Source organism: Podarcis muralis, chromosome 12, assembly GCF_964188315.1.
Source record: "Podarcis muralis chromosome 12, rPodMur119.hap1.1, whole genome shotgun sequence".
Lineage (NCBI taxonomy): Eukaryota > Metazoa > Chordata > Lepidosauria > Squamata > Lacertidae > Podarcis > Podarcis muralis.
Genome location: NC_135666.1, coordinates 6,206,622 through 6,224,922, shown reverse-complemented (window position 1 = coordinate 6,224,922; position 18,301 = coordinate 6,206,622). Strand labels below are relative to the sequence as shown.

At 46.4% G+C, this 18,301-nt stretch overlaps 3 protein-coding genes across 12 annotated transcripts in view; 1 reads left to right on the top strand and 2 right to left on the bottom strand.

Moving 5' to 3' along the window:
* SNAP47 (synaptosome associated protein 47) overlaps positions 1-496 on the bottom strand; it is a 30,326-nt gene extending 29,830 nt beyond the window's left edge. The window contains exon 1 of one of the 4 annotated variants that reach the window (XM_028751364.2): positions 371-496. The gene's annotated coding sequence lies outside the window, so the exon portion shown is untranslated. Of the gene's footprint in view, positions 1-316 lie in introns of all 4 variants that reach the window. The other 3 variants (XM_028751367.2, XM_028751365.2, XM_028751363.2) reach the window with 3 other exon arrangements.
* A 202-nt stretch (positions 497-698) lies between these two features.
* JMJD4 (jumonji domain containing 4) lies at positions 699-11,046 on the top strand. Of its 4 annotated transcripts, none has more exons than XM_028751358.2 (7): positions 699-835; positions 3,060-3,703; positions 4,787-4,952; positions 6,286-6,411; positions 7,193-7,460; positions 7,885-8,031; positions 8,902-11,046. In XM_028751358.2, the coding sequence occupies exons 2-7, from the start codon at positions 3,439-3,441 to the stop codon at positions 9,211-9,213; spliced, it is 1,284 nt and encodes a 427-aa protein (XP_028607191.2). In that variant the 5' UTR covers positions 699-835; positions 3,060-3,438; the 3' UTR covers positions 9,214-11,046. The 4 variants fall into 4 exon arrangements, with proteins under 4 accessions (XP_028607191.2, XP_028607193.2, XP_077792803.1 ...); XM_077936677.1 differs by having other exon boundaries at positions 812-835; positions 3,067-3,703; XM_028751360.2 differs by lacking the exon at positions 3,060-3,703 and having other exon boundaries at positions 730-835.
* Positions 11,047-11,995: 949 nt separating this feature from the next.
* The window catches only part of ALS2CL (ALS2 C-terminal like), an 88,732-nt gene continuing 82,426 nt past the window's right edge, over positions 11,996-18,301 (bottom strand). For all 4 annotated transcript variants that reach the window (XM_077936674.1, XM_077936676.1, XM_077936675.1 and 1 more), the window contains exons 25-26: positions 14,454-14,550; positions 11,996-14,032 (exon numbers count right to left, since the gene is read on the bottom strand). In XM_077936674.1, the coding sequence (XP_077792800.1) occupies positions 13,964-14,032; positions 14,454-14,550 (166 nt within the window). In that variant the 3' untranslated portion in view covers positions 11,996-13,963. The remainder of the gene's footprint in view (positions 14,033-14,453; positions 14,551-18,301) is intronic.

The window sequence follows — 18,301 nt, the reverse complement described above, 5'->3', positions numbered from 1 at the left end:
TTCTAGAGGGCCTTGCTGCGGGCTTCCCCAATGTTGCTGCTGCTGGGCCCTCCCCACAGCCAGGGGTCGGCGGGGGCTCACCCACTTCAGGCAACAGGGGGGCCTTTTCCCTTCCCCACACCTCCTCCGCCCCCCGGTCCCCGAGAAGGCCTGCGAGGGGGAAGGAGGGATAGAGGCAACCTCAGCGGCAAGGGCGGGGAAGGCCGCGGCGAGGACACCTGCCCTGCATGCAGAAGCACTCCGGCGTCCAAGGGCCCGGCAGCAGCCCTGCAGGCTGGGGCTTGGGGGGGGGGGGAGAGAGGCGCCCCGAAATCACCTCAGACCCCGGCCGAGGCCTCGCGGAGGCGTTTACCTTCTACCCTCAGCCCACCTTCTCGCTTCCAAAGCCCCCGGCGGCTGAGGAGAAGAACCTGAGGCGAAGGAGGAAGACGCGGAGGAGGAGGCGGGGCTTACAAAGGGGGCGGGGCCGCGCCGGCTTCCCCCCCCCGAAAGTTCGTTGGGCGCGCCTGCGCGGAAGCGGAGGGCACGCGCCGAAGTATTTGAAACGAACAACAAAAAAACCGACGAAAGGCTTCCTCGCGCCGGCTCGAGGGCGCACGCGCGGAGACCGCCGCCGCAGCCGCCGTCGCTTCTTCCTTGTGGGCTGCGTACGGCTAGCTCCGCCCACTTTCCGTGTTTTTTTTTTATGTGCGCTGTGCAGTGAGTGAATAAGGGGGCGCGCGCGCGCCGGAGCGGTTACAGCGCATGCGCTTCGCTTTGGGCGCTCCCTCTGAGGGAAGAAGCGGCGGCGGCGGCGGCGGCGGCAGCAGGAACCTCGAGCCGGCTCTGGAGGGGGGTCAGTAATGGGGACAAGGGGGGAGGAGAAGGAGGGCGAGATAGGGGAATAATAGAGGGGGGGGAGAGAAAGCGCGTCCTCTGTGTTTTGGGGGGGTAGAGAAGGTATTGGGGGAGGGGCTCAGGTTTCAAAACGGGGGGGAAGCTGTGCTAATGGGGGCAGCATAGCCCCCCCCCCCCACACGGTGGGGTTTATTTTGAGGTGGGTGAATGAAGGGGGGGGGAACAACGAGGGGGAAGGCTGTTTCCTACCTATGACAGGCCTTGAGAAATTGTGGGGGTGGCATGGCTGGAATTGGGGGAGGGAGGCGGAGGTCCTGAGGGGACCCTTTGAGGGGATCTGGGGATCTTTGAAGTCAGGGATTGGGATTTCAGGGCGGGAGGGGGGTGGGGCCGCCAATGGGTGAGATTCTGGGTTGGTTTTTGTGGGTGCTAAACTTTACCAAAAAAAAAAAAAAGGGTGGCCACTTACGTTGATCTGCGGCAGTTATTTATATCCTGCCTTTCTCAATACTGATCATTTCAAGGTGGTTTGCGAAATAATATCTCTGCCCTCTAAATAAGCACAAAAAAGGCATAATAAGCCTGCATCAGCATATAGGAAACATTATAAGGCAGGTGGTGTTACATAGCCCTGGCAGGGGAGGCAGGTTGTCTGGTTGGTTAGGTGAAACAGGCCCCTGGTGTCTTAGGTCATTTGCCTCCCTTGCATTTCTGAATCATTGTTGTGCTAAGAAACCTGTTGTGTCAAGAGTGGAGCCAGGGGCCAAATCCATGCCTTCAGGCCCTTGGGACTCTCCTTAGGCCACAACACGTGCTTTTGCATGTTTTTACCTGGCTGCAAAATACACTCGAACCCTGATGATGCTTCCAGATGGAGGATAGAGAATTGTGTGTAGAAACTAGCCTGCTGTGCAAAGGTAATGTTTACATTCAGTGCTCCACCCACTTGTCCATCTGGCCCCACCCACGGCTGGCGTGTGGCCCCCGGAAAGTTGCCCAGGGCAAACTGTGGCCCTCTGGCTGAAAAAATGGTTCTCCATCACCATCCTATTGTGCAGACCTGTTGAGATAATTGTGTCTAAACTTCATGAGGTTTTGCCTTTGGAGAAAGGTTATAAACAAGGAAAGTGCAAGGGTAGACTGGCAAGGTGTGTGTGTGTGTTGTAAAATAGTTGCAGTTATTTTCAGCCAAATCAGGTTTGCTTAGAGGTAAGTCATGCTGAGCTCAGTGGGGGTTAATCCCAAGTAATTGTGCATTTTGGTACAGTGTTATACATAATATAGGATAGTGCTTTTTGTCTCATGACCCAGTTCTGTGTATGTTTCGTAAGAAGCAAACCTCTGAGAATTGTGCATAGGGTCAGGTTTCTGGTGCATTTCACTGATTATTTGAGCAGTAACTGTAGGCCACTATTACTGTCGGCCTGCCAGAGAGATTGCTGAAGGCCACATGGTGCTGTGGCTTTGCTGAGATTTAAATCCAAGACTTCCAGCTCCTAACTCATCAGCTTAACTGCTGCGTTGCAGTTGCTGGAATTGGAAGAAAATGAAAATGTAAGGTTGTTAGAAGAGCCAGAGGATTTGGGCAGTGGGGATAGAGCAGCCAATTTGCAATCTCATTTATCCCTCCCTTATTTGCTCTTCATTTCAAAACAAGTGTACGCTGCATGGGAGTTTATAAAGCGTCGTCTCCTGTGATTGATAGTTTGAGGCCACAGTTAGCAAAGTGTGAGATATAGGCAATTGTCAAGGGACGAGTGAGTTTCTTGGCTTAGACTCAGGGACAAACCAGACAAACCATGATCTGTTGTGGTTCCCGTGATGGGTAAAAGCAGCTGGAGCTGGGAGCAGATCAGGACCATAGTACTCAGAGAGGGAAGTTCTGTTCTCTCCCCCCCCCCCATAAAAATAAAACCCTGCTACTTGCCCCGTGGGGGGGGGGGGGAGCAAACAGGTGCCATATATGTTTCTCTCATGAGCAGCACTGTGTTACTCTACTTGTGTTTTAATTAGTGCAGAACCATAAATTCTTTTGACTTTTCTGCTGCAATGAGTTGTATGGATCTCTGACTTTGCGCTATTTGGCCTAATCTCATTTATATTAATAAGAATAAAATATTAATGACTTTTGTGGGGTGTTATGTGAAGGAGGGAGCCACTTCAAAGAATCAGCAATTTGTGAGGCTTTTTTTTTAAATGAATATATTATTGTTTGCTTATAGAATTCAGGAGGAAGTTGCCCTTGATTGCTGCTCTCCATAAAATGCCAAAGAGGAGTGTGGAAGTTGTGCCAGTGCAGATGTTCCAAGGTTGAAGTGAAACTGCTCTGTTAGTTACTGCTGCTCAGTACAGCCTTTCAGGCATCCTTCTCCTAAAGAACCAAGAACATAAGGAGCCATATATGATACAAGCCAAATGGGAAGATTTTCCAGCAAGATTTGGAACTGGACTTGCTTATTCTATACCCTCCATCTTTCCTGAGTCTTCAGTGACACTTCCTTTTTTTTTAACTTACTGGTCTTCTAGCCCAGCTATTTATTTTATAATTTAATTCCGTCTGTCACCTGACAAGTTAGGTGTCAGACGCTTTCTATCGCCTGAATGGACAGGGACACTTTTGCTTACTCCACCAAGTTTTTTCGCGATTATAGCGGCCCAACTCGGGGCGCAAGCTGCCAATCCCACGAACATGTTGACTACATCGAGAAGCCAGAAATATTCACTTATGCAGACTTTTTCAAGGATTACTTGATCCCCAATGACCCCTGTGTGTTCTCTGCCAAGTTCACTGAGGGCTGGGGCAGCAGGAGGAAGTGGGTGACTCCTGATGGGAAGCCTAACTTTGAGTATCTTCTGCGGACTTTTGGTAAGCCACCTTTAAACTAAAATTGCTAGCTGTGATTTTGCTCCTCTTAGAATTTTCAGTCTGCCTTCTGACTGGCCAAAAACCTGTGGTTGCTGGTGACCTTGCCTAGCCCCTTTCATTTGCTTGTAGTAATCTTTGATTGTGCCCTTATGCTTTCTTCACTGTTAATGTGGTATGTTTGTATTCATGCCTGAGTATGGAGTAGAAAGAAAAGTGTATTGTAAGAGGTGGCTTAATTGACAACATTTAATTGCAGCTGCACCTCTCACAGGTAGAGCTGTATCAAAAATAGGGTTGTATACAAATGTGACTTTCCACTAGCGAAAGCAGTGTTTTTGGGTGAGGCACCCAATTGCAGCCTGCTATGCCTTGTCCCATTCTGTTCTCTCAACTCTGCAGAGAAATTCCTGGGTCCCACTGGATGCAACCCTTAGCATTAAGTAGTGCGTTTGTGTGCTCAAAGCACTGTAAAGACATAATTCTGTTGGAATCCTTAACGTAATCCTGTAAGATGGGACAACATTCGTTGTGGGCATTCTGCTGATTAATGCAGTGTTTTTCAACCACTGTTCCGCGGCACACTAGTGTGCCGTGAGATGTTGCCTGGTGTGCCGTGGGGAAAATGGAAAAATTCGAAAGATTTAAAAATAAAGTATTTTATAATTTTTCATATTTCTGTTTACTTATTATTTCATAATAAAGTAATTATAAAATACTTTCTTTGTGTTTATTTGATTCCTATTCAAGAGAATTACTTTATATATAGTCAATAGAGGCACAGAGTTAAATTTTTTAACATTTTCTAATGGTGGTGTGCCGCGTGATTTTTTTTCATGAAACAAGTGTGCCTTTGCCCAAAAAAGGATGAAAAACACTGGATTAATGTATCTATGATTCAGGTATTGCAGCAATTGGAGGAAGTTCCTTTTGTTTCCGTTGTCGCTCTGCATAGCACCTAACCGTGCCACATAGGTGGAATGTTCAAACTGGCAGGATCAAGGCCCTTACACTTTCTTTTTTATTGGTAACCCCAACAGGGCATCAGTTATTTTCCCATATGGGCTCAAAGGGTTTATATTGCAGGGGAAGCTGTAGTACCCGTTGCCAACTGTGATGTCAAGGAATACAATTCTAACCCAAAGGAACATCTTAAACTCAAGGAATACATAAGTTATTGGAGAGAACACATTAAAAAAAGCTACCGGTCGCCCCGGGGGTGCCTTTACCTCAAGGACTGGCACCTGCACAGGTAAGCGAAACCTTTGAACTCCTCGGCATGCTCTTACGAATCCCTGGCATGCTGCTGAATTGTACCTCTGATGTTCCCTTACCAGATGATTCAGCTTTTGGGAGCATCCTTAGATAGTAGCCGCCTGTTTCAAAGCTGCATCCTAAGAATCTACGGCTGTGACTGCATGGTAGGACACCCCAGTGATGTATAGCGTTGTTTGGCTTACCTTTCTTACGGTGCATGTACCTGGCACTGTCTGCTCTTTCCAATGTGAATGCACATTTTTTCTTTATTTTTCCTGTGTTTGCACACGTTTTGATTATGCCAAAGTTGGTCTGCATGAGAGAAGTTTCCTTCTCTGACCCTGTTCTTTATATTAATTATCATTGTATGTTTGCATAGTTGCACTGGAACCAAACAGAAGAGAAGGCAGGGGAACCTGCTGAGGAGAACACAAATGCACTGTAGGCATGACCCACGCTCAGCCGTTGCACTAATACAGTGAATTGAATTTAATACTCTTCCCACGTTTTGGTTGCACAGCAAGTTGAAGCAGGAAAATTGATCAGTCTTTAAGCAATGTTCAGCTTAATTAGTTATATACCGCCTACACCAAGTCTCAATTTAAAAGAACTTAATAGGTGCTTGAAAGCAACACTGATGTGAGGAAACACCTAATACAGGCAGGGTCATAGTTTGCCACACAAATGGGATGCCAAGGCAACTTCTTAAATGCCTTTATGTATTCTTGGCACTTTGCTTTCCTTCTGATGAATCTACTGTGATCCTTTACTTGGTGTGTATTGGCTATATTTTTATGGTTATAGGGCATTCAAAAGTTAACTTGCAAGTTCAGAAATTGAGAATGTTTGCATGTTCAGAGGTACTGTACTTCTTGGCTTGAACCTTTGCATATGCAGAGCCTAAACACTACCTCCCTGCATAAGTCTTATGTGTCCCAAGCCCTTTACCACTGGTGGAAAGGGAGGGTTGGAAAGACAGTTGGATTACAGTGATACCCCTTCATATCCATTGTTTCATGCTTAGTCCATGGACTGATTCAGATATGACTTTGGGCAGCTTCTTCCTTTTGAGATCAAATATGTTTTTGTATTTACATGAAAACCAGTAAAAATTATTGGAGGGAGTAGTCATTGCACTCTCAAAGCACTGAGTAGACTTCTAAGTGTGTAATATTTGTTATATCCCCAAGACTTGGGAAAGGTGGCTGGTGCAGAAGTGAAATGAAGTACCAATTGCCAGGCCATGACCTTTACCATGCTGTTATGCAACTTTTCAATGTGTCTTGAGTGGATTTTTCTTTCTGAGATACCATTTTCTATATTTTAAGGGCTTTCCCGGAGCAAGATGTTTACACCACTCCCATCTATTTCTCATCTGACTGGCTGAATGAATACTGGGATGCCATATCAGTGGACGACTATCGCTTTGTCTACATGGGACCTAAAGGCTCATGGTACAGCCGTTTGGATACTTTCATAGGTTCTCTTTGGAAAAGTTAGTCGTATTAGAAGTATGAGGTAGGACATGCAGCTTGATTCAGTGGGACTTCCTAGTAACTATTCATGAGAGCAGCCTGTGAGATGTCTTTTCGAGGAAGAGGAAGACAGCACACCTGCTCAGAGCTTTAAACATTGTGCACCTTTTTCACATCAAGCAATGGGATCCCTACCCCTCCCAGATTGCAGGGCCGGACAGTGTTCAGCCCTTTGGATGCATTTCATAGTCCCTGCATATGAAGATGCTTCTTTGTTTAGAGACTTTGCATCTTTTTAGCTGTCAAGATATTGGTGAAATTCTAGACTTCCCACAACACAAGCCAGTTTCAGTTTGCAGTAAGAGGTTAGCAGAAAGTTGTTAGGTATGCACACATTACTGTCTCAGGTGCAAGGGTATGCACTTGCATACTTTCAGATGACAAACCCTTGTAAATCACTGGGTGTTTCAAAGTACTTGGAGAGTGGAGAAATAGACATTGATGCACAAATAGCTTTCTGTGAAAGCCTGATTAATGTCTGTGCTGGAAAATAGATCTAGGTTTGGGTGTGTTTGCCTCATGTCTTCAGGGTGCAAAAGTAGTTTTCTGAATGACTGTGATACTAATGTTTTAGGGCTCCTGAGATGGTAGGAGAGGGGGCCCCACTCCCTTACAAATCGGCTTCTACTACATATATACTATTCCTGCAGCTATTCAGCTGCCACCTTCTAACCTCCTGGTTTTCCCCTCCTCCCTGTAGGACTCCATTTCACGCAGATGTCTTCCGCTCCTACAGCTGGTCGGCCAACATTTGCGGGAAAAAGAAATGGCTAGTCTTCCCCCCGGGGCAGGAGGAGTTCCTCCGCGATCGCCATGGTCACTTGCCATTTGACATCACTGCACCTGACCTGAAGAAGAGCAACCTTTACCCTCGCTTTGCCCAAAGCAGCCCTCCTGTTGAAATCATACAGGAAGCTGGAGAGATCGTCTTCATCCCGAGCGGATGGCACCATCAGGTTTACAATTTGGTAAGATGTTTCAGACAGCCACAGCCTTGGGGTAATGTGTCATTAAGTGGATTTGGGCGATGCTTTTGCTCATTGGGGACTGATAGGGCTTAAGGCCAGAAGCCGAACAGTAGATGGAGCCACAGCCAGTGACAGGCAGACCCAATTCTAGTGTGTCTGCATCCTCTGTTCTGCTGAGCTCTAGAACGGCAACACAGATAGAGGAGGGAGCTGACAAGCAGTGCTACCTGATGGGCTAGGTAGCAGAGGCTCTGAAGCAGGCTTCTACTGGCGACTGGATAAGCTGAGTTTGTATGCTGCATGAGGTCTTACGTTCACTATGGGAATCCAGCTGAATAGGCCAGCAGGCAAAAAACTGTGACTCCCTTCAACCCCTTGCTTAAACATGTGGAATAGCCATTTGGACTGTCCTTGTTTTTTCCAGGAGGATACCATCTCCATCAACCACAACTGGGTGAATGGATGCAATGTAGCCATCATGTGGAGCTTCCTCCAAGACGAACTAGCTGCTGTCCAGCGGGAGATCAGAGAATGGAGAGACAGCATGGAGGACTGGCACCTGCAATGCCAGGTAGAGCAGCCGTCTGAGAATGTTTGACATGGTCATAGATGACCATTAGCAATTGAGTGTCTGAAATGGTGAAACACAGGAATTAAAAGGCTATTCGTGGATGAACTGTAGTAACAGCTCAATATTGTTTTCAAGATTTGGATCCAGCTCATTGGTCTTAATTGTTCGGAAAGAAATTCCCCTGCACATCAGCTGGCTAGCTATAGCAATCACTACTGAGGACTGAGCAGGAGAAATGGAAAGGGAATGTGTAGGTACAGTGGTACCTCGGGTTACATACACTTAAGGTTACATACACTTCAGGTTACAGACTCCACTAATCTAGAAATAGTACCTCGGGTTAAGAACTTTGCTTCAGGATGAGAACAGAAATTGCGGCACGGCAGCAGCGAGAGGCCCCATTAGCTAACGTGGTGCTTCAGGTTAAGAACAGTTTCAGGTTAAGAATGGACCTTTGGAACGAATTAAGTATGTAACCAGAGGTACCACTGTACATGGGAGGCTCTTGTGAAGCTAGTTCACATCAAATAGGAGCAACTTTCCTATACGGTGTCTGGAAAGGGCCCAAAGAGAGAGTGTTATCTTCTATTGTCAGCTTTGAGAAGTATGATCTAGCACAACCTATGTCCTCACTCTCAGGGCCAGTCTCGTGCTTTGTAATGGGAAACAATTCAGACTCCCTAGTAACTCAAGAATTAAGCATTCCTATGCTTAGCTCCCTGGGTCAGCTTTGTGCCTTGTGCTTTTTCGAAAATTGACATGAAGTTCAAGCATTGCCTTTTCATTCAATGTTTTCAACTGAACACCAGTTCCCATGTAACAGTCGGTTGGCACAGCTGTGACCTTTGACTTGTTCTCTCACCTTTGCAGGTGCTGATGAAGTCTTACACAGGAATCGACTACAAGGAATTCTACAACTTCCTCAAAATCATTGCAGAAAACCGGATTTATGTCCTTGAAAACCACCATTCTGAAGAAGATGCCTCCAAGCATTCGTACAGAGCTGCCATCTCCGGCCTGGGAATGCTGCATGCGGTCTTTGACTTGAAAAGGACTGCAAAGGTCTTGACCTCTTTGAATGCCAATGAGGAATTCAAGAAACTGAACCCAGAGACCCTTTCCCCTCCTCCTCAGGCGCTGCTGCACCGCCTGAAAGCAGCGATAGATACAGCCCTCCTTTAGCTCCCCATTTGATTTTGACCACTTGCAGAAATGCTTCTTTTGCAAGCTGGGTGCATGCTGATAGGTTATGTCGATCGCCCCATTTAGAAGTCGTAAGCACAGTGGATTTTAGTGACCGAGTAGAGAATACAGAACCAGAGGCAGAATGTTAGGGAATTTAAGCATCTAGGAAACTGGCAGTAGTTGGAAAAGGAGAGCATCCCTCAGTGAGATGTTCTACTTCCTCAGTGACTAATATGACCACTTATTTGCCAGTATTTCTAAGCCCTTTGGGCTGCAACCCTATATGGCAGAGATTGGAGCACCTGCGTCTCTCCAGATAATGTTGTACTACAACTGGTCATTCCTGTTAACCTTGCTAGCTGCAGCTGATGAGACTTGGCAGTCCAGCAGCATCTCGAGGGCCACAGACTCCTCATCCTCTGCTCTACATTCTCACCTGGGAGTATGACTTACTGAATACAGTGGAACTTAACTTTTGAGTAAACGTGTAGGATTGCACTGTTGGTTTTGGGAGCTTTTGTCCCACCAAAATACATGTGAAAAGCGTTTCACACTAGACTGTACAGGTGAGTCTTCTTGTTTACCCACAGTGTTAGTGGAAGAATTTGATCCTATTTACATGGTCAATAACTGTCCCCTTTCCCTCCCACCAACTCACCTCCCTGCCCCTGAGCACTTCCCAGAGACATGTGTTTTGAGTAAAATAAATATGGGGGTGGGAGGGAAAGAAAAGTAAAAAATTTCAGCTCATATGTTGAAATGGCTTAACTCCCTGAAGTAGGTAAGTATGGGAATAAAAGGTGTGTGTACCACCTCATTAATTGGTGTGCAATACTCGCCTGTTCATAGCCCCTGCTTCCATCACTCTCTGCTGTATTTGTGTGTGAGAGAAATCAGGAATATACTCACCTCAGGATTGGCACCACACTTTCAGGGACTCTGAGCCATCAAACTCAGTGGGCCTAAACAGCCCAAGCATGGCAGCTGAACTCTGTGCCCTCCCCTCCAGTAGGATAAGCTGGGGCAATTATGTACTGCAAGCACTCTCTTCTCTCAAACCACCTTTTTGGTTATTTCCCAAATAAGGTGGTCTCAGAGCTGTAGTTGAATGGTCTTGCTTCTTTTTCGATTCCAAAATGGTGATGCCTTTTTCACTGCCTGAACAGTTGTAGCACGACCATCCCCAGAGACGTTGAGGCCAAAAAAAAAGATATATTTTTAAAAATCACCCTTCAGGGCTTGTTGCATGGCAGCCTACCCATAATCCAGTTGACTGTACAGGATTACAGTCTTAACGGTGATCCTCCTTTGTTTCTCCAGTTGCCTTGTGGGAAATGTGTCCCTCTCTGAAAAGGTATCACATGGTACACAACTAAGCAGGTACACATCTTGGCAGGGATCCCCTTGGGTGGATAAGAGGTTAAAATGGGGGCCAGCTTGCATTTTTACCTTGGGTGGCTACAGTCTTTTGGAATGGAGCGTGTCACCTTTGGGACCAGTGGTTTTTAACATACCAGCGCCAACATTTCTTGTTACTGAGCACAATTAGTCATAGCACTGTATGTGAGTAAGGGCTGGAAACGGTTTGTACAAGAAGCACTTCCCTTGCTGCTGGCAGCGGTGGCAGAACTAAAATTGCAGGGGCTTTCTTCTGAATGGGGACCGGCTGAGTTTGTTCCCGTTTGCTATCTAGCCTGTTTGTTAGACTTTCACTTGAACCCTTTGTAGGGAACGTTTAAGCACTGAGCTGAAGTTTACTCAACCCTCGACTGTTCTGCCACGTTGCCCCGAGACCTTTCTGAAACTGCACATTAAAAATATTTAAGTGTCCATGGTTTCTGTCTTCCTTGCAGATGGCCAGTTTGATGTTGAAAATATTTCAGGACAAAGAGGAGGATAGCTGTAAATGAGGTTTACTTGAATCCCTGTCCACTTGAGGGGGGGGGGGGGGTTCTTAAATCCTTTGTTCTGTTCTGTGCCGTCCTAGGCTTCCAAAGGGAACACACATTAATTCACTTTAGTTTGCCCACAGATGCAAAGTTTTTCTGGAGAATGGCAGGATTGTTGTGACTCTGCAAGTGGTGTTTGACTGCAGTGCTCAGCTAGCCTGCCCCAGTGATCAGGGATGATGAGAGTGAAGGGCGCTGCTATATGTATGTTACAAAAGGCTCCATTTGCCACAATTGTGGAGCCCCTATATGAAACCATGAGAAGTGATCTGATGCTTTGGCAGGCAAATTGCTGATTCTACTTGGTAGTAGCAGCTGCTGAGGCTCAGATGGGAGAAATAAAAAATTCTATACACTTTACAGAGCACCTTCAGGGAATTCCTTCCTACACACATGGATGTTACCCTGTGAAATTATATGACGTACTCAGATATGCAATATAGATCACACATTCTCTGGGCCTGGGGGGGGGGGCAGGTTCAATTTTTGAAGCTGCACTTTAAAACATCACAGCCACAGCTAGTCCAAATTGGGGATGGACAAATTTCCAGTTCCATCTCCCTTTCACATGTTTTTACCCATAATTCTGTTCCCACCTTAATCCAGTAAATTTTGTTTCAAAACATTAAGGCCCCAAATAATGCATTTAAATGTGTTTTCTCTCCAGCTATGCATTAAATCTGTATTTTGATACACTGCTGAAAATTGCTTCCCAACAACTGGAGAAATGTAAAATCAGTTGGGTAGGTTTGTTTCAAGTTGTAGATTAGATGTACCTGTACTCCAAAGAAAGACAATATTAGAATTGAGAGAACAGTGTTCTCACTTAGTTAAGGCAACTTCATTTATTCGTTTCATATAAATAGCTACATGTCTCCAAAACAACGCAATAAAAAAATTTCCATACAAAGTCATTTATAATGAAGTTAGCATATTAAATATTTTATCCAGTGTAATACAATGAGGCAGTAATGTAGAGTTTTATGCAGCATATTAAAGCATTAAAAAGTTGTTTAGTTAAAAATGTACACACGTTTTAGCTCTTACACCATTCAGATAAGAACAATGTTTTCACTTCCAATTAATTTCAAAGCAACAACTCTTTTATGCCTTCAGTAGTCAAAAATGAGCCAATATTGACCTAGTTTACACCCAGAAGACAGACTGAAGAATAAACCAGGCTTTTGCCAGAACTCTCATTTTGCTAAATTTGACCTAAGAAAATGGGGCTCTGCATTTTTATATTAAACTTGTCAGTTACCTTAGAAAAGGTTTGCAACACCAACCCTTTTGCAGAAAAAAGCTCTGAGGCAAGGATGCAGGGTTCGTTAATCAAAGGAAGAGCAACTATGGGATTTTCACTCTGCTCAAGCCCAATGGAACAGTTTGAAAGACCCAGACAACCGATGCTTAGAAAAACCTCCAAAATCCTGTACTATGACTGCCAACACCTTGTAGTCCCATCGAAGGATTAGGTCAAGAGTTTAACCTGCCTCTGTGGAGGACAGGGCTTGTGAACCTGCGGCCCTCCAGATCCCTCCAACAACACTGAGGGCCATAGATTTGCCAGTCCAGATGTAGATCCCAGAAGTCCTGTTCTATTTGTGTGTCTGAGCACAAAAACCCAAATAAAAGTAGCAGTGATGTCACTGGAAAAATTGGGTGGTGCATGTTCACTCTCCCTTGCATGAGAAACACAGGCAGTGTGTATGTGTGTAACTACAGCTCTCGGTTGTTGTAACTTGCAAAACGCTAGACTTTGAGCTGCATTTTCCAGTGGATATCTGGGTGCGGAAATCAATCCTTGAAATGATCTTCCCTTTACAATGGAAAAGGGGCAATCGGTTAAAAGGTAAGTTAGCAGCTTTGAATAAATGGAATGTGTGGTGGAACATTTTCTGCCCTGGTATTGGATATGCTGTTTGCTTTTGATGGGGGAAAGGCAGAGAGGAGAGTCTTTGCAAATTCAAGGGCATCATCACAGTCCAAATGGTATGGTAGGAGCTGGACTGACCAGCTGGGTTGCATTGCTCATCTGAACTCCTGGTTGAGTGAGCTTGGATTGCTATTATTGTGCTAATGGTGATCCAGAGATCACTGCCTGCTCATCAGAGCGTTTGGATTACCAGCAGACCATTGCTGAAACAAGTAAGACTTTGACCTTCAAATATTTCAATTTCAACGTGGCTGCCAAAATTTTGCAAGGCCCAAATGAAGTGATTGTACCACAAGCAATGCATTAACTAAAATAGCATCCAGTATGCATTCTCCCGGGATGTTTTCGCAGTACACAAGACTGTCTTTTGCAAGATGCTCCATGAATCATAAACAAACAAGGAAATAATAAACGGTGGTAATTTGACATGAAAGGTTAAAGCGCTTGGTTAAAAAATTGCACTGGCCCAAACAAGATTGGTTCTGGCAAATTCCTGGTTTTGGTGACCTTCAAGATAGCTTTGTTTGTGGCCCCAGCAGGACCAGAATTAACCTCTTGCCTCCAAAATGATAAGTCCTCTGGTCCAGGAATGGGAAGTTGCATTTTGCATGGGGATGAGACACAAGGAACGGGAGTATTGCACCTGGAATTAAGTTGACTTCCTTCTGCCTGCAGCCTTCTCATCAATGTCAAAGAACCATTCTTTTTCAAATGTCAATTTCAAAGAAATTGTGTCTTAAAAACCAAACATCCTTCCCATTGGAAAGACATACCAAATAATGGAAAACCCAGCAGCGACAATTTCAAGTTCCTTCTCTTTTCAGCATCCTTTCTTAGGACAATGAATGCTGCTGTGCAACTCTCAGGAGTTGTGAAGGACCTGCCAACTTGGTCGGAGTCTTATTTCCTTCTGGATGAAATTATAACACGACTGGAGATGGGAAGAAAGAAGAGAACCTTGTGATGGAGACTGGCACTCATTTGTAAGATTAAGATCATCCTAGATACACGAGAAATCTTTTGTGGAACCCATGGAAGAGACTCTTGGTGCTATGAAACCTCTCTTGGTTCTATGGTATACTTCTCTGAACCTGCCTGCTTTCTGGGGTAGCTCAGTTGGCAGAACAAGGGACTTGGGTTCGAGACCCAGAATCAGCAGAAATTGGACTAGATGACGTTTGTGCTCCCTTCCAACTATTCTATCATTCTAGCAATTATAAGAGAGGGCCATTGCATTTATGTTTCGCTAGTGAAAGCCGCTGGGTGGCCATTTTGGGAAATAATGTAATCAATTTTCCATCAATCTAATTTGACTGTTTTATCCACCGTCACAGTCTAATTTTTGCCCTTACCTCGAGTGCTGTCAGCAGGAAGTCGTACATGCCTCCTTCATTTGTCGGGTCCATCAGATCTCTGATCAGGTGGATTTCTGCTCCTAAATGTTGTATACTGGTTTGTGGAGGGGAAGGCAAGATTATTCTGTTAGAACAGTGAAGTCTTGCGGCATCTTAAAGACTTCTTAAAGCTTTCATGGGCCAGAGTCCATTTTGTCAGATTATAAAGGCATCATCCTTATTTGTACATATTGTACAGTGGTATAGATGCGGGCAGAAAGTATTAGTTAGTGAGGTCAAAGCCAACCTCGCCCCCTAAAAACAACAACAAAAAGCAGGCTGTTAATTAGTTTAATGTGCCAAGGATGAAACATCCCAGCATTGGTAACCTAATTAATACCTGCAAAAAAGGGTAAAGGGACCCCTGACCATTAGGTCCAGTCGTGACCGACTTGAGTTGCAGTGCTCATCTCGCTTTATTGGCGGAGGGAGCCGGCGTACAGCTTCCGGGTCATGTGGCCAGCATGACTAAGCCGCTTCTGGCGAACCAGAGCAGCGCACGGAAACGCCGTTTACCTTCCCGCTGGAGCGGTACCTGTTTATCTACTTGCACTTTGACGTGCTTTTGAAATGCTAGGTTGGCAGAAGCAGGGACCGAGCAATGGGAGCTCACCCCATCGCAGGGATTCAAACCGCCGACCTTCTGATCGGCAAGCCCTAGGCTCTGTGGTTTAACCCACAGCGCCATACCTGTAGTGGAGTTCAAACCCATTATCTTGGTTTAGGCCAGGGTTAAACTTCTTGACAAGTTGCTACAGTGGATGCTCGGGTTGCAAACGTGATCCATGCGGGATGCACATTCGCAATCCACGTCTGCGCACACACGGGTTGCGATTTGGCGCTTCTGCGCATGTGCGACCACCGAAACCCAGAAGTAACCCGTTCCAGTACTTCCGAGTTTCGGCAGTCCGCAACCCAAAAAAACACAACCTGAAGCGGCTGTAACCCGAGGTATGACTGTATTTGGTTAGGGTGATCAAAAGCACAAGGAATCTTGCGTCTTTAATAGTTGCACAGAAGCCATAATTTTAGCAGGTATATATAGCTTGCATTAACAGCCTCTCTTGGTTGCGTATAGTCACCATAAATTCAGCTGCATTGAAGGGATTCTTGGTAAGGGTCTTTGTGTGTGTATACAGACTCTAGTCAGCAGGCCAAATCCTGAGCAACAGCAGTACTTGTGCGCCACTTGGATAGGTGGATGGGGCCACCTTCCTGTCAATCACTTGGTGTCACCATGACATCAGGTGACCCAAGTTCAAAAGAAACTTGAGCGCAGTCTAAGTTAGCTCTGAAGTTGTTGTTTTTCCTTTCTCTCGTTCTTCCTATGAACGTGCAGCTTCAAACTGTGTCAGCACGCTTTGTAGCCTGACTTGAACTCAGTTCTCTGCGCTTTAAGCACATCTTGAAATCTGATCAACTGAAAGCCCACTTTCAGCAGGGATCGACTGCGCACTTGCAAGCTGGGAACTCGCAAGCAGATCTCAGCGGGACTTGCCGTCAGCACTGGTTAGTGCTGAGATGGCATGCCCCACTTTAAGCACGAACCAGCTCCACTTGGCAGCTCTTGTAACCAATCCCAGAAGGGCTTGCATTTGCTGCCAAATTTAAAAGGTACCACATGCAAGACCCACTTGCCAAGAAACAAATCAGGAAAATGCTTTGCGGGTACAAACCATACTTTTAAAGGACCCTGCCCCCCAAATAATAATAATAATACAGTGGTACCTCGCAAGACGAAATTAATTCGTTCCACGAGTTTTTTCTTCTTGCGAGTTTTTCGTCTTGCGAAGCACGGTTTCCCATAGGAATGCAATGAAAATCAATCAATGCGTTCCTATGGAAACCGCCTTCAGACCAGTCTGTCCCCCGACCTCTTCTGAAGGCTGGGGGGGGGGGGGACACAAGGGCTTTTCTTCCCACCGCCAGCCTTCAGAAGGCTGTTCTGAAGGCTGGCGGTGGGAAGAAAAGCCCTTCTCCCCACCTCCCGCCCCGCAAGCTCCGGGGACAGGAGGGCTTTGCTGCCGACCGCCAGCATTTTAAAAGCCCCCGGGGCAGCAGAGACTTCTCCGCTGTCCCGGGGCGATTTTAAAATGTTGGCGGGCGGCAGCAAAGCCTCCGCTGTCCCGGGGCGATTTTAAAATGCTGGCGGGTGGCAGCGAAGGCTTCGCTGCCGCCCGCCAGCATTTTAAGATCGCCCGGGACAGCGGAGAAGTCTCCGCTGTCCCGGGAAGGCAGGCGGGGGGGAGCAAAGACTTTTGCCCCCCGCTGGCCTTCAGAAGAGGTCCAGGACCTCTTCTGAAGGCCGGCGGGGGGCAAAAGTCTTTGCTCCCGACCGCCAGCATTTTAAAAGAGGTCCCCGGAGATTTCCCTATGGGCTTACTTCTTGCGAAGCAAGCCCATAGGGAAATTTGTCTGGCGAAGCACCTCGAAAAACGGAAAACTCTTTCTTCTTCCGAGTTTTCCATCTTGCGAGGCATTCGTCTTGCGAGGTACCACTGTAATAATAATAATAATAGTAATAATTATAATAATAATAATAATAATGGAAACTGTACTTTGTTAATAGTGTCGGATTAGTAGCTCTGAATGATAAGTTACAGTTCACAGAGTTCTTGAGGGGAGGGGTGTGTTTTAACCATGATTATTGATTATTGATTATTGTAGCTCGCTCTACGCAGGGCTGCCCTTGAAGCTGATCCAGGAACTCCAGCGGGTGCAGAATAATTATAATAACAACAATAATTTATTATATATACCCCGCCCATCTGGCTGGGTTTCCCCAGCCACTCTGGGTGGCTTCCAACAAAATATTAAAATACAGTAATGCATCAAACATTAAACGCTTCCCTAAACAGGGCTGCCTTCAGATGCCTTCTAAAAGTCTGGTAGTTGTTGTTCTCATTGACATCTGGTGGGAGGGCATTCCACAGTGTGGGTGCCACCACCGAGAAAGCCCTGTGCCTGGTTCCCTGTAACCTCACTTCTCGCAAGGAAGGAACCGCCAGAAGGCACTCAGCGCTGAACGATGGGGGTGGAGACGCTCCTTCAGGTATACTGGACCGAGGCCGTTTAGGGCTTTAAAGGTCAGCACCAACACTTTGAATTGTGCTCAGAAACGTACTGGGAGCCAATGCAGGTCTTTCAAGACCGGTGTTATGTGGTCTCGGCAGCTGCTCCCAGTCCCCAGTCTGGCTGCAGCATTCTGGATTAGTTGTAGTTTCCGGGTCACCTTCAAAGGTAGCCCCACATGGAGCGCATTGCAGTAGTCCAAGCGGGAAATAACTAGAGCATGCACCACTCTGGCGAGACAGTCCACAGGCAGGTGGGGTCTCATACTGCATACCACATGGAGCTGGTAAACAGCTGCCCTGGACACACAACTGACCTGCGCCTCCTGTGAATCCAACATGACTCCCAGGCTGCGCACCTGGTCCTTCAGGGGCACAGTTGCCCCATTCAGGACCAGGGAGTCCCCCACACCTTCCCCCCTCCTGTCCCCCCAAAACAGTACTTCTGTCTTGTCAGGATTCAACCTCAATCTGTTAGCTGCCATCCATCCTCTTGAGCTACAGGGGAGGCAATTTCAAAAGTCTATATAAGAGCTTGCACCCCAATGGTTCTGAGTTCCTCCCCCCTGCATTGGGGGCGGGGGGGGGGGGGTGAGCACCCTGTTGCAACAGATTAATAAATATCAGGCTTACTAGCTGCTTTGCTTCTCAGTGGTCTCTGGTTGGCCTCTGTTATTTTTCTCCTACCGATAGAGAACCTACATAAGGGCTATACAGGCTCTTGGGTACCCCATA